Raw genomic sequence first — 14,756 nt, 5'->3', positions numbered from 1 at the left:
TGCTTGTTACTGCAACTGTGGGTTTTGTTTGTCCGCTCTTATTATATTGTGTGTCTCTTTTTCTAATCTAATCTAAGGATTTATCCCAGCAGCCTTCGCTCCTCCCAAAACGAGCAGTAATGACATGGAGAAACGAACGTTGAAACAAACGTTTTTTTTTTGTTTGATTTTTCAAAATAAAATACTGCCACTCACTGAGCCAAACGCCCTGAAACATCTCGGGTGATTTGCATCTGCAGCATTCTCGAGATGAAGGAAAGCCGCGGCTGCTGCAGGCGTTCGTAGCAGATGATTGGGGAGCGACGTCAAAGCCGATCAGCGTCGCAGTGAGCGGAGACGAGCTAATAATATCCAAGTCGAGTCACTTCCGGCTCGTGCGTTTCGGCAGCTGCAGTTGGTAACAGCATGTGTGGCTGGAGGCTCACGAAGGGAAATGTCAACTTGTGGGAAATTCTGATCTTTGACCTCGTCTCTCAGAAATAACAAAGCCCACCGCTTCATTTGCTCCACCGTCTGCTGGCATTTGAATGCATCGTCATATAATAAGAGGACTATTGGTGTTTTAAATGGGAGTCGGCTAAATCGGAGGCCTCGTGTATGAACAGTTTACGGATTTACAACAAAAATGACGGTTAAGAGGCCTCGTGTTTAATGAGGTCATCGTTAATTCATGTTAAAGGGCAACGCGGCAAAATTACTTGTACTTTTAAGTATTTTTATTGTACTTTTTAACGCCACATCAGTTGTCTTGACAGCTTTAGTTTCTTCTCAGAAGACAGTTTTTCATCCCCATCCTGTCCAGTGAAAACCACGTATCTCCAGATGTGTTGACGAATGTTTGAAGGATGAAGAAAAACTCTTTAAAAAGCCTCTAGCATCGGTTGGAAAAAGCATTGCCACAAAGCTGAAAACGGGTCATTTGTTCTTTTTAGAGATTCTGGCAACATTTTAATACTTCATTTCATTTTGCTGTTGATAGTAGAATATCTGGATGTCAAGGGTCAGAAAATGGTCATTCTTGCTGTGTACAGTTGGTATTGTTTTTTACATGAAACCAAGGAGGGCTGTGAACTTGAATACACTCACTTGAGCCCATTATCATAAAATCTCCGGAGACGCCGTTTGTGCTGATTAAGACTCGGGCCTCAACGAGCTGTGAAGGCTACTTTCCAAGCCAAAATGATTTCTGCTGAATGATCGCAAGACTTTTATGTTTTCCACCCGCAATGGAGCTTTGGAGTCGCGTCGTTAAAGATGGAACCGTTTCAGTCCACCGATGCACTTGAAGCGTGTCGGCCGTAACATCCAAAACGTACCGCTCAAATAAAACTTTGATGTAGTTTAAGAACTGGAAGTTCATATTATTTATGTGTTTTTAGCTCCATTCAACCCGTGAGTCAGAGTTAAGTAGGTTACAAAATACACAGGAGAAGTCACATAAACTTCAGAGCCGAGCGGCGGAACCGGCAGCAACATCAAAAAGAGGAATAAAATAAATAAGTAACTGCAAAGTGGTTTTAGAAGCGGTTCCCACAAAGAGGCCATGGGATAAATCTGATGGCTCCAGAGATAATTAACCATTGTATCTTCTTCCAATTGTATCTTAGGTTTCTCCTCATTGTTTTCCTACTAAAGTCGAGCAACAAATCAATTTAAGCTCTTCCCATGCATAAAGTATTGTCAATATAAATGTCACAGGAAAAGATCATGAAATACTTTTTTAAGTTTTAGTCAACAAAACTATTTAGTTATGTTTAGGTCCTCGTACGGTTTGTGTGAACAACTGTCTTCCAACATGTTTGTCATATTAACTTTATAAGGCGATATGTCAGCTTGTTTCTGCTGCCCCAAGTGGCCAAAGAGAGTTTTACTTCATATTTAGGGTACTGAAGAGCTCTAAAAAGAGGTTTTGTTTAGGGTACTCAAGAGCTCTAAAAAATATAAGAAGAATAAATGAAATTAAACAAATAATTCATTTTTAATGCAGGCAAACTATAAATGTAAAGATATTGAGACTCCATATCGCATTAATTCAGATTCAAAGAGGCAATAAATGTTTGATGGGGTAAATAATAAAAGCACTTATCTTAATGCCAGCAGGTGTGTGACTGGAAGGTCACTGGTTTAATTGGTCCAGCTGGGAGGGGAAAGATCATCTGTCCCCCAGAGTGGACAAAAAAAAAAATGCAACATAATATAACATTAACATTATCATGTAATTTTGGGGCAAAGTTAGAATTGATTGATGATATAAGAATATATTTTATTAAGTTATTTACAAACAGCTCTGGGTTATTCCTACGGGACCTTTGACATCAGCCTTTATGATGCAGCTGAGTCCCAATAATGCTAAAATATTTATATCAAATACATTAGTTCAGCTTCTCCGTATGGATGAGAAGCCACGAAGCCGTAAATGTGATGGATATTTTAGCTGGCAGTGGACCAGCTGGTCGACTGTCTGAACATCTGATTTACTGAAACAAAAACAACAAAATGTGTGTTTGTTCAGCGGAAACATTATTTCTAGATCAATAGCTGCTTCACTCACTTTAATCCATGTAGAAGATTTTAAAAAATACTCTGTTGCAAGTAAAAATCCTGCATTTAAAATGTAATTTAAAAAAAAGAAAAAAGAAGATATATATTAATGCAGAGTGGCTACTGTCATTACTACTATATAATTGGATCATTATTGATGTATTAATATAAAAGCGGCACTTTAATATTGCTGTTGCTCAAAGCAGAGCTCATTTTAACTACTTCATATACTTTGTGTTGTTTAATCTACAACAATGGGTTATGTTTTATAACCTGAACACGTGTTTTCTTTGTAAATTCTGACCTTTAAAGCCTTTGTTACATCAGATTGTCACAAAACATTGCAAAGCACTGTCCTTGCAAATTCAAGGTAATTAGAAATTAACATAAGTACAACGGTAAACATCTACATACATAGTAATGCTGCCGTAGTATTAATCCAGAAACATGACCTTTAATCATTGAAAGGGAACATTTAACTGCACAATAAGTAAACAACAAAATGTATTTTCTTGTAAAATATACATTCTTTTAATGTCAACACAATATGTACACAATACGTTTGCGCAAGTAAACATTTATATTTATTGAATCATAACTGATTAAAACTTTATTATAAAACTAGTTAGAGGTAGTTAGCAGCACTTTGCAGCAGTTAGCGTTAGTTTGCAGCAGTTAGCGGTAGTTTGTAGCAGTTAGCGGTAATTTGCAGTAGTTAGTGGTAGTTTGCAGTAGTTTGCAACAGTTAGAAAGCCAAACCGTTTTCAAAGAGACAGATTTATTTCTCAGCAAACCAAACCAGAGCTAAAAGAGAGAATATTGGACATTTGTCTTCACATGAATGCTCAGACTCTCCATTCAGCAGACACAGAAGAACTGGCAGCTATTTGCAATCACGTTAGCCGTAACTTTAAAGGGCGTTAATATGTCAGTGCTGTGTGTCTCTTTGCTGGTTTTGGGAGGTTTTCTGCCCTTAATATGCCAACAACATTTATGGCTCCGGTGCTCCACAATATTCTAACATTAGGCAGTCAAATCTGGTAGTTTTCAGTGGGGAATTATTAAAAAAATTAAATGAGAAGATAAATGCTGCTTTGAACAGGCAGACGCCGTTCAGTCTTATTGGGAAATGAGGGAGGTGTGAGTGTTGGGAAAATTAAAGCCCAGCAGTAATTACACACCAGAAATAGGTCCTAAATGAAACGTAGCTCCATTAGCGCCACTGATTAATTCATTAATAATTTAAAAGTTAATTAAAAGGCAGAGTTGCTCGGCGGGTTCGCACTGCTACAGGGGGTTTGGAGATTTGCGCGCAGGTGTAAATAACATTTTGTGTGATTTTATGCTCACTTGCTTTGGAATTTGTTTTGTGTCAGCATTTCAAAGAACAATCTTTCCTAAAATAATGTTGTTTAATGGTTTCAATCATCGACTGGCTCTAAGTAAAATCTCTACAGTGGGATTTCAATACTTTGGGACGTTAACACTGTCTACGAGGCCTCTGACGTGTTACACATTTGTTATCTGAAGGATGTGATCCTAAACTCTATACTGTTAAAAAAAATAACAATACTGACCATAATTAATCCATTTTGGTGTTTTAAATGAAGGCTGCTGGGAAAGTTCTTCTGCATGCTCAACTTTACGTACAGTAAGAAACCCACTAATATGACCATGTTGACAAATAATCGAAGAAGACTTTCAGTGGGATAACATCTCTTTGTGTGTCCGTGTGTCTGTATGTCCTGCCAACACTCAAAACATTTAAGTGACCTTAAACAACATGTTTACATGTGAAATGATTTCCATTTTGCTGCCCGTGTGGATTCAGGAGTTGTCAATAAAATAAATTTGCCATTCTGAATTGAGTTTGACCTGTTTGTCACGAGCTTAAAAGTCAAGAAGTTTGATCCATCATTTTTTCTGTTGCTAGAATCAGCATTATTGGACAGGTAAGTGAACACATACAAGGTATTTGACTGTTTGTGTGTGTTACTGTTGATCTCAGTGTACATGTAATGTATTGTGATTCACAGTGACATTTATTTACAGTAGGATTCACCCGGGAATTAATTTTGACCATGATGCTTTGCAGATCTACAGCAAAATGCTGTATAGGAGTACAGTAAGATTATGGCCAGTATACGGTGATATTACTGTGAAAACTAGAGAAACTTGTTACAGTGTGCACTATATCAATAGTCAAGTAAGATTACTTATTACCAGAAATAGATGTAATTAAAGTCCATGTTTAAATCTGACTGTCATTACATTGTTGTATAGAAACTATTCTTCCACAAAGACTTGTTTGTGTTTGGTCTGGTATTCAGTCTCCAGTTTACTATATTATAACACTATACAACAATATACTTTTTCAAATATAATTATTACTTTTTTCTCAAAATATGTTGACTTTGTTGTGTAAATCATTTAAACATGGCCCTATGACTTAAAAATGTCATATTTCATTAAAACCTCAAATTCCCAAACTGGAATTATCCAATCACAGTTTAGAAACCACACCAGGTTTGTGTTTATTTATGTATTTATTTATTTGTGTGTGTATATATATATATATATATATATATATATATATATCCCACAAGAAGATTACACATGTAGATGTATTTTTTCTAGTTGTGGGAGTGCCCTAACCTAAAGTAAACATGTCTTTATATTTGGTTTGAGTCCACCGGATTCAACCCAAATAGAAGAATTTAAATGCAGAGAAGGGTGTAAGACTACAACTCTGCTTCCTGTTCTGAACTCTAGGTTATAATGGATTAAGTCTGTTTTTTTTTTTTTTATCCAGCTCCCGTCCAAAAACGTTTTTATTATTTTGAGGGTTTTCGTCTCATATCTTCCCCATTCTCCTTTCTGAAAAATGTTTCCGACTCTCGTAAGTAAGTAAGTAAGTATGGTTCATGTATATTACACTTATCACAGACAAAGGGTCCCAAAGTGCAGTACAATACTCAATTAAAACAAATTGACAATAACAGGGGCCAACACATTGCAACAGTTAAAAGAGCACAGTAAAAGATGGTGCAGTAAAAAACATAATAAAACCAATAAGAAAAATAAATAAACAAAACAGATTAAAAGCAGGCCATAGAATATGTAATTAACCAAACGCCAGTATAAACAGGTATGTCTTGAGTTGGTGTTTAAATGACACTATTGAATCAGCAAACCTTAGGGGTGCAGGCAGAGCATTCCACAGCGTTGGTGCTACTGCCTCAAAAGCTCGGTCACCACGAGTTTTAAGGCCCCCGGTACTCCACCTCGCGCCCCTGGTATATGATGGGGGGGATTCACTAACATCCGACGACGGTGGTCCAAAATCGGATACAGTACAGCCCCCGACCTACGGAACCGGCCCTCGGGCTCCGTGGCCTGCCTGTGAGACCCGGAGAGCCACGGGCCTGCCTGTGAGACCTACACAGACCCTGCTCATCACACGGCTGCAGCAACACACCCAGACAGCAGGGACCCCGGTATGAGATGTCTTACTTGTTTGTGTGTGTTCGTCTCACTGCTGCTCTCCATCTGCGCCACAATGGGGTGGGAGTCGAAGGTGAGCTTCTCTATGTGTGTGTCTGTGACACAAGCACACACACACACACACACACACACACACACACACACACACACACACGCACACGCACAAACACACACACACATGCATATATACACACAGACACATACTGTAACTTTAAATGTAACTAAATAAATCGGGCATATACTGGAGACGCTCCGTACCCAGAGAGCTTTGTTTGGACTGAGGCAGAGAAGGAGATGTATGGCCGCTGCCATTTTCTAGTTTACAGCTACTATCCAACGCAGAGCAAAAGAACATACACATGAAAAGAATAAATTTCACTTTAAATGTAACTGTAACTTTAAATGTAATTGTACCTTTAAATGTAACTTTAAATGTAACTGTAACTTTTAATGTAACTTTAAATGTAACTGTAACTTTAAATGCAACTGTAACTTTAAATGTAACTTTAAATGTAACTAACTTAAAATGTAACTGTAACTTAAAATGTAACTAACTTTAAATGTAACTTAAAATGTAACTGTAACTTTAAATGCAACTGTAACTTTAAATGTAACTTTAAATGTAACTAACTTAAAATGTAACTGTAACTTAAAATGTAACTAACTTTAAATGTAACTTAAAATGTAACTGTAACTTTAACTGTAACTTTAAATGTAACTGTAACTATGTAACTGTAACTTTAAATGTAACTTTAACTGTAACTTTAACTTTAAATGTAACTAAATAAATCTGGCATATACTGGAGACGCTCCGTACCCAGGGAGCTTTGTTTGGACTGAGGCAGAGGAGGAGATGTATGGCCGCCGCTGCCACACAGAGACCCCTTCCTCTGCTGCCCCCACCTCCCCGATTAAATCTTTATTATCTACACAGTCCAGTGCAGGGGGGTGGGAAGAGGACATGCTTTAAGTTATATTTAAAGTTAGTTCAAGTTAAAGTTGAAGTTAAAGTTACATTTAAAGTTAAAATTAAAGTTATATTAAAAGTTAAAGTTACATTTAAAGTTAGTTAAAGTTAAAGTTGAAGTTACAAGTTGAAGTTACAAGTTAGAGTTACAAGATGAAGTTATGACTTAAAGTTACAAGTTAAAGTTACAAGTTAGAGCCACGTGCATGCGCGCGAACAGCAAAGTGCACGCGCGGGAATCGCCACGTGTGAGCGCACGTGTGAGCGCACGTGTGTTTGTGTCTTTATAGAGAGATCAGAGGAGAAACAGCTTCAGAGTTGCTCGGGTTACATTTACTCCACAAAGATAACAAATATATCAACGCGTTCTTTCCGCTCTATTGATAATACTATTTTGGTGATTTGGTCATGGTTTTTTTACAGGGTTTTAAATGGTTTGGTAGAAAATCCAGAATTGCTTTTTCTAGTGTATGTATATATATATATATATATATATATATATATATATATATATATATATATATATATATATATATATATAATATATGTATATAAACACCTCTCGGTAGTAGCCACACCATCTAAATTTCTTAAGAAATGTTCTAGTTCCTGTAATAGTACTTGATATCACTTTAGTTATATACTATATCTAAATTTACTTTTTTCTTGCAGAGGCTTCCAATTAGCTGTCTTCTCTCCAATTAGCTGTCTAAAATAACATGTGTGTTTGTTTCCTCTGGCCCACAATAGTCACACATGCCTGTTTCATGTTTCCCTATTCTTTGTAGCGTACTGTTCAGCCCAGTGTGTCCGAATCATAACACTGCTTCCTCTCTCCTGTTCCTTCATCTCCTTTCTCCCACTTTCCTCCCCTGACACCAACATGGGCTGGAACACTATGTCAAACCCATCATTTGAATCCTGTATGATGTTTGCTGTATTTCAATAAGGGGGTCCGGTCTACTGTCTGAATGGCTGATCTGTAAGCTCTCTAATGATGCACTTGAGTCCGAACAAATGATTGCCCTCAATGGTCCTGTGTCCTCTATCCACTGTAATGCAAACATTATTGCCAGCATTTCCCCTGTGTAAAGTGATACTCCCTCTGTAATCATTTTACCTATTTTGATATTAAATTATGGCACTATAACCGCTATTGTATAAATATAGATTGAAGTTGAACTACTCTTCTAAAAAAAGTCAGTAACAATAAATAACTTCAACACAATAACAATAATATGAACTATTAGCGCATTATGTTTCTCTTTTATTGGCATGTGGGTTGTATTTTTAGAGCAGATGTGGCATAACTCTAGAGGGGGAACTTATGCCCAATATTATAATCACCTCTAGCAGCGCCATCTAAGGACTGAACTACAGCGATCCAGAGATGTATCCATAAATGCATTTGTTTATGAATACAAAACAAGAAAAGACGTTTACAAAAGTAAAGTACTAAATAAAACCACTAGGTGTCACTGTCCAATCTTCTGTCTTTTATTTTGAGCTGATATTACCTTCCATCATAAGGGTTTATTTATGGTTTATCTGTACCAAATACACCTTTTTCCCCTTAATTTCACCTACAAAATATCATGACATCATCCTTTGTTAAAAATTAGGTCCAGAGACGAATTAAACAGACAAACGTGCTAACTAGTGACCAACGGAGGTGCTGGAAGGCAGAGTTTACTCTCTTGGACTTGTGCTGTTTCACATTTATTGGTATTAATATAACAATTTCCCAAAAATGTTTCACTATTTCTGTATGGAGCTGGAGTTGAGACATAATTAGCCAAGCTGATTTTGGACTCAGCTTGAAGCCTTGGAAGCAGGGTGAAACCTCTAAAGCCTTCTTAATGAACACGCCGTTTCTTGTTACATTGTCACTACACACATTGTCGTTTTTACATATAAATCTGTTTGTGTTGTAAACAAACAAAATGCTGACTGGTTGCATGAAAAACGTTCTGCCTCTTATTCTGATGTGGAACAAAAGCCCCAAAATGCATTTGAAGAATAATTGCTTACGCACTTGTTACCGTCTCAATATAACAGTGGAACCCGGACTAAAGGTTGCACAGCACACACTGCGTTCTGCACACACTAAACCAAACTGAAGGAACCCCACTGGCCTCCAGTGTGTGTTTGAGGTGATGCATTTCCCTGCTCTGATCAAGTTTTGTTCATACAACTCCACACAATGCATTTTATGTTAAGTTCTTTAAATTCAGATTGAACCCACTGAGACCCTGTACATTTTAAAGTTTTAGTTTTTATGCTCTGTTATTTTTATTCCCTGGGTCTGTGAGCAACACAATATCATTCTATTCAGCTGTATTTTTTACGGTTAAAATGACAAACAAACAAGTCTAAATCTAAAATAAGTTGTTTTTTCTGAATCCCTGAATCTAGTTTAGCATTTTTTAACATACATTCAGATTTCCATTTGATAGATTTAGATTTCAGGATCAAGTCACGAAAAATGTCAGAATGATGTTGTTGATAGTCACAATTTGAGATCTTGGAAACACAAAACACGTGCAGGTGTTTAACTTGAACTGAAACACCCTGCTGAATTTCACAAGCATCTTTGTATTCTTCATCAATTGTTTATAGTTAGTATAACCGTGAACCATAAATGTAAAAAAAAATAAAGGAAAAACCAATCTGCTTACAGATGTCACCTAATGGTCAACACCTATGGACAGTTAAGTTGTTCTACGTTCTCTCTCTTTCCCTCTGACAGAAGCACGCCCACTGTACAGCTATTTGTTGAATAAAAAAGTAATTACAAAATGCTGTTCAGACAGAATGTTTTATGTTTGAGTTGACATCCAGAAAAGGCTAAATAATTGATTGCCGTCAGATTTGACAGAAATTACCTTTTATCATGCATATTTTCAGGCAACTCTCCACATAATTTTCGACTAATATTTTTAATCTACCGCAACACAAAATTCCAGATGAGAGTTTCTAATGACTCGAAATAAACCCTTTCGAACAGAAGCATTAAAAACTGTGTAGGTGTGTAAAAAAAAATAAAAAGATAAAATACTTAAAAGGATTACATTCAAAATACAAAACAATTTAATATACAACTGTTTAAAACAATGTAGAATGTAAAAACAACAGTAACCACAACATCTGTCAACCTGACCGTGGACAGTTTGGTTTGGTGGATGTACAGAACGACAGTAGTTTGCCCATTGAAACACATGCATAACCAAGCACAGTTATACACCTCGACGCCCGCCGTTAAAAGTTTCTCAAAGTGGAAAAGAGCTAAAACACTTTTTTTATTTTCATCAAAATTATACATTGTAATTTACAGGCCCTTCCAACATTAACTTAAAAAAAATGAAATCCCTGCAACAAGAGACAAAATCCCACTGATGAGGAGGATAGTCTGAACTGAAGAATCCGACTGTTTTTGGCAAAGTTTGGTCTGAAATCACAGTATGATACAGGGGCTGGTCCCATGCTGTGAAAGAAGGGGGGCCACTAATGCTGCTGAAAAAAAAAAGGAAAAAAAAGAAAAGAAAAAAGAGTTCTGGATATACGACCGTATACTCAGTAAAAGCGACTTTAAAAAAAAGACTGAGCCAGTGACGGATCCTATGTCACTGTGAGTCCATTTTACAGTCACCCAGGAAGGAAAATTTAAAGAAATATATATATATATATATATATATATATATATATTTTGTTTAGTCTTGTTCAGCGGTCGAGTGTTGAGGGAGATCAAAGGGGGGAATCTGCTGGTTGGGTTTTAAAACAAGTGCGTATTCCACTTGAAGATTGTGAGCGCACAGTCAGTGCTTGTTGTTCGTTTCCTCCTGGCCCGAGCCGGAGATGCCGTTCTGGGGTTGGGTGGAGCCTGAGCCCAGGCCGTACAATCTCCCACAATACTTTGCGTCGTCAATGTTGTCTTCGAAGAAAAGCTGAACAGAAAAAATAAATAATAAAAGATCATCGATTAACACCCTTCTATTCTCACATGCTGTACATTTACATGTGCCACAAAATCACTTCATTGATGGGATGTGCTTTTGTGTTTAAAACCAGGAAATTAAGAGTGGGACATGTGACTAGTTTGGGTAAAAAAAAAAAACAGGAAGCAGCGAGCCGAGCGAAGCAGCTTGCTCCCGTTCATTTGAATCTCTAGCGAGGAGCATGACGGGATAAGCCAGTAATGCCCAGGGGAAAGGTCTAATACATTAACTGTGATTGGGGAAGGGGGTAAAGAAATGGCATGGCATCTGTAAATATATTCATTCATAAATAAATACTTCCAGTGGGCATCCTTCAGCACAGATTACAGTAAACAAAGCGAGGGGCAGTAAAACATGTTCTGGTAATAAAAAGTTAAAAGAAGAATTGTCTGAAAATGCAATGACACCGACTATCCTACAAATCAGCTACACTATAAAAATAAAAACAACACCTCTGGATATGCGTGTGACGGTACCTCTTTCATCCTGAAGAACGCCATGCCGGTGAGAAGCGAGTCGGATCCAGCCTGATGCTGCCGCCCGATCCGCTTCAGCTCCAGCTGGTCCGCTACTTCCTGGAGCCCTCCCTGCACGCACACAAGTCCAAAACACTTAAGTGAGATTGCTAAAGGCTTGTTTTGACATGATGTGACAAATTTAGCCTCCTATGTACAAGTGGAGGAGAACACACCGATGAGCCCCCGTCTGTATTGTGCATACCTTTAGGTTCTTGCAGCTCTTCATCAAGTATTTGACGTCGTAGATCGCGGGGAAGAAGAGGTTGAGGATCTGGAAGAAGTCGTGTTCCTCTTCGGGGAGCCGTGTGTCTGTCAGGAGCTTCACCAGGTAGCCAAAGTCATAGCCACTGAGAAATATAGAGTACAGGGATTAGGGTGACGGGGGGACGGGATCACACTGGTGTTTAGGGTCGGCTAAACAGGATTGTACCACTACGAGTTGTTGACCCAGCAGCCGGTCCAGAGTAGAACATAATCAAATCCAAAAGGTGGCCTTTCTGGCGCAGGTTTAGTTTTCTTTGAGAATAATGCTGCCATGGCTTGTTACCCCAAAAAGCACAAACTTTCTCAAATAAACAAACACTGTGGGCCGTGAGAATCTTCCCTCCTTTGGGTTTTGGTAAAAATGAAGAGGATGTAATAAACACATTTTGTTTTAAGTAACATAAATAATTATGGAGACATTCTTTTTTAATAAATGTGGTTTCTTGGTATAAAAACAAGAAGGATCTTCAAAGACGCAGGTGTTCATTTTAAACGAAGACAAGCATGATATCTCTTTTTACCGATCGAACAGTGAGTGAGAGCACACCACTGACCTGTGGAAGGAGAGCCACTTGGTGTTTTCACACAGCACCAGACCAGACGTCATGAGGAGCTCAGCGAAATAGAGTGTCTCAATTCCCTCTTCTTCGTGTTTCTTAAACTGGAGCCCAGAGTTCTGGAGTAGGTCTATGGAGTCCTGTGAGTACATGTCTTCTCTGTGAGGAGCAAAAGAAAAACAGACAACCGTTCAGACAGCGCCATCATCACCAAGCTCAACCATGAAGTCAGGGCCGATCAGACTAGAAAGTGCTAGAAGGCGGTCCGCATACGTGAGGTTGAACTTGAAGTTGAACTGCCACGTCGTCGTGCCAAGAGGGTAGTCTCCATCCTCGTTCATGAACGTGAGGCCGAGCTGGATAATCTTCAGGAGGTCGACGTTACATCTCAGCAGCTGGTACTGGTAGTCTACTGTGCTTCGAAACTCGCCGATGGGCCGGACAACCACTCCGGGGAATTCTGTGTCCTGATGAAATAGAAAAGACGTGAACAGAAAGCTCCACACTATAATATTCCTATACGGCCACGTCTCATCAGTATGTGGCGGTCAAGGCTCATCTACTGCAGGGGACTCACTCCAGTTGTGTAGTATAGATTACAGATTAGCTGAAAAATTATTTTGAGTTATTTAAAAAAAAAGAAGCAAATTGGTCATTTGACTTTCTGTAATGACATTTTTATGACATAGTAAACAATCATTTTGTTATGACATATTTCATGATATATTGTACCTTGACTTTGTAACGTAAAGTTGAAAACTGTTTTCCTCATGCTGAAAAATAGCACAAAACGTGTAACTACTTAGCCGTTGCGTGATCTGTACGGTTGTTTAAGGCGATACGATGTCTCTTACCATGGCAATGAAATTGTAGCTTTGAATAATTTGTCGGATCTTCCTCATTTCCTCCTCCACATTGCTCGCCCAGACTTCACAGATTATCTGACTGGAATCCGTAAGTGCGGCTGGCATGTTGGCGGGTCAGGAAACAAAAAAAGCTAAAACCCCAACAATCCTGCAACCTTGTGAAGGGGGCGAAGGGGAGGCAGAGTGACGAAGGCAGACACCTCTAGGAAAAAAGGATAAAACGGAAATATAAAAAATTTAAATTGCACTTCAATGGTGGTATTACAACAGCATCAGATAAACAAGGATCATGCTTGTAGATTGATGGTACCACTACTGCTGTTACAATTGATAATAATGCATACATTAATGCACACAAAATATATTAAAATAACTATATATAAACAACAACATCTGAGAAATCAAATGATATTTTTTTGAAGCAACTAAATACGATTTTAATATTTCAACTGACTTGTGTTTTTTAGCTGCAGAATAAGAGCTGCAGTAAATTAAAATGCTTTATGTTTTGAATGAAACTTTCATGAAGCCATGTTTGCATGTATCGCGAGTAGTTACAGTAGTCGTTACAGTTCAGTAAACCAACTGGTTAAAACTAATGCACAATACAGCAGCGTGCCCTGCAATCAAACATACCATAATGAAGGGTATAATGGTCACCCTTTGTTGACACCGTTAAACAGAGGTACTGATTAGAATACACAGTATCGTGCCATGCTGTGAGGTTTTAATATACAACCACTAACTGGTTGGATTTAAGCGGCATTTTCTCTTCATTAGTTAACTGCAATGACAACATTTGTTTGATGCAACTCATCGCCAACAGTTATGGAATGGGATTTCATTTTTAAATGAACGACCTTTATGCTACCGTGACATTAAGTTGAATTAACATTATATAAGTTAGCTAGCAGTTAGTTGTTTATACTTATCCGATTATCCGACAGATATCTAACAACATAACACCAGGATAATACAAGAAAGCGTCCCGTTTATCTTGAAGTCTTTGGAAAAGGTTGATAATGTTTAGGTTTTAATTACAGCTCATTTTTTAGGTAATATCGCTGCAAACTAACGACGCTGGCGCCGTACTTAGCACGAACGGCTAACGCGTACAAGCTAATCCTCGCGTTACCGGGAGAGCTAACAACACCGGAGCAGAGGATAAATGAACCGGCTCTGCTTTTACACGCCTCGATAGGCCACAGCTGCTGCGCGCACTGTGCTGCATCGTATCGCGGTCGGAAAGTACTAAGTGCTAATGAAAAAGAAAAACAGGTTTACCTCAGAATTTCCTCGACGTAACCTAACAAGCTAGCTAAATAGTTGATAGCGCTTCTGTTGTTCTTCTTCTTCGTTTTCTTCCTATTCTACATCTTCTTCTAGACGGCGCACGAGCACACCGCCACCTACTGCATGGGTGGCGTAATGACGCGAAGATGTGTGAGGCGCAACGGGCAAATACAAAATTACATTTCAGAGGGAAATTACATTTTTGTTTGAGAACCATAGTTAGTTGTTTCTTTTGCAAATTATTATTGTTA

General features: G+C 38.2%; 1 protein-coding gene across 1 annotated transcript; it reads right to left on the bottom strand.

Annotated features, from left to right (window-relative positions):
• Positions 1-9,811: 9,811 nt before the first annotated feature.
• cnot8 (CCR4-NOT transcription complex, subunit 8) lies at positions 9,812-14,630 on the bottom strand. Its single transcript, XM_034549811.1, has 7 exons — positions 14,497-14,630; positions 13,201-13,414; positions 12,620-12,813; positions 12,344-12,505; positions 11,728-11,872; positions 11,484-11,594; positions 9,812-10,956 (listed from the first exon to the last, which is right to left on the bottom strand). The coding sequence occupies exons 2-7, from the start codon at positions 13,315-13,317 to the stop codon at positions 10,828-10,830; spliced, it is 858 nt and encodes a 285-aa protein (XP_034405702.1). The 5' UTR covers positions 13,318-13,414; positions 14,497-14,630; the 3' UTR covers positions 9,812-10,827.
• Between the last annotated feature and the right edge of the window lie 126 nt (positions 14,631-14,756).

This window comes from Cyclopterus lumpus, chromosome 14 (genome assembly GCF_009769545.1).
Source record: "Cyclopterus lumpus isolate fCycLum1 chromosome 14, fCycLum1.pri, whole genome shotgun sequence".
Classification (NCBI taxonomy): domain Eukaryota; kingdom Metazoa; phylum Chordata; class Actinopteri; order Perciformes; family Cyclopteridae; genus Cyclopterus; species Cyclopterus lumpus.
The sequence above is the reverse complement of the archived record's forward strand: the minus strand, read 5'-3'. Positions and strand labels throughout refer to the sequence as shown.

Bases quoted from the DNA above. Each gene is read 5' to 3' on its own strand.
- cnot8 (XM_034549811.1), bottom strand. From the start codon at position 13,317: ATGCCAGCCGCACTTACGGATTCCAGTCAGATAATCTGTGAAGTCTGG. The intron at 12,506-12,619 runs GTATGCGGACCG...TGCTCCTCACAG, and splicing joins AACTTCAAGTTCAACCTCAC to AGAAGACATGTACTCACAGG. The intron at 10,957-11,483 runs GTACCGTCACAC...TTTTCTGTTCAG, and splicing joins CGTTCTTCAGGATGAAAGAG to CTTTTCTTCGAAGACAACAT.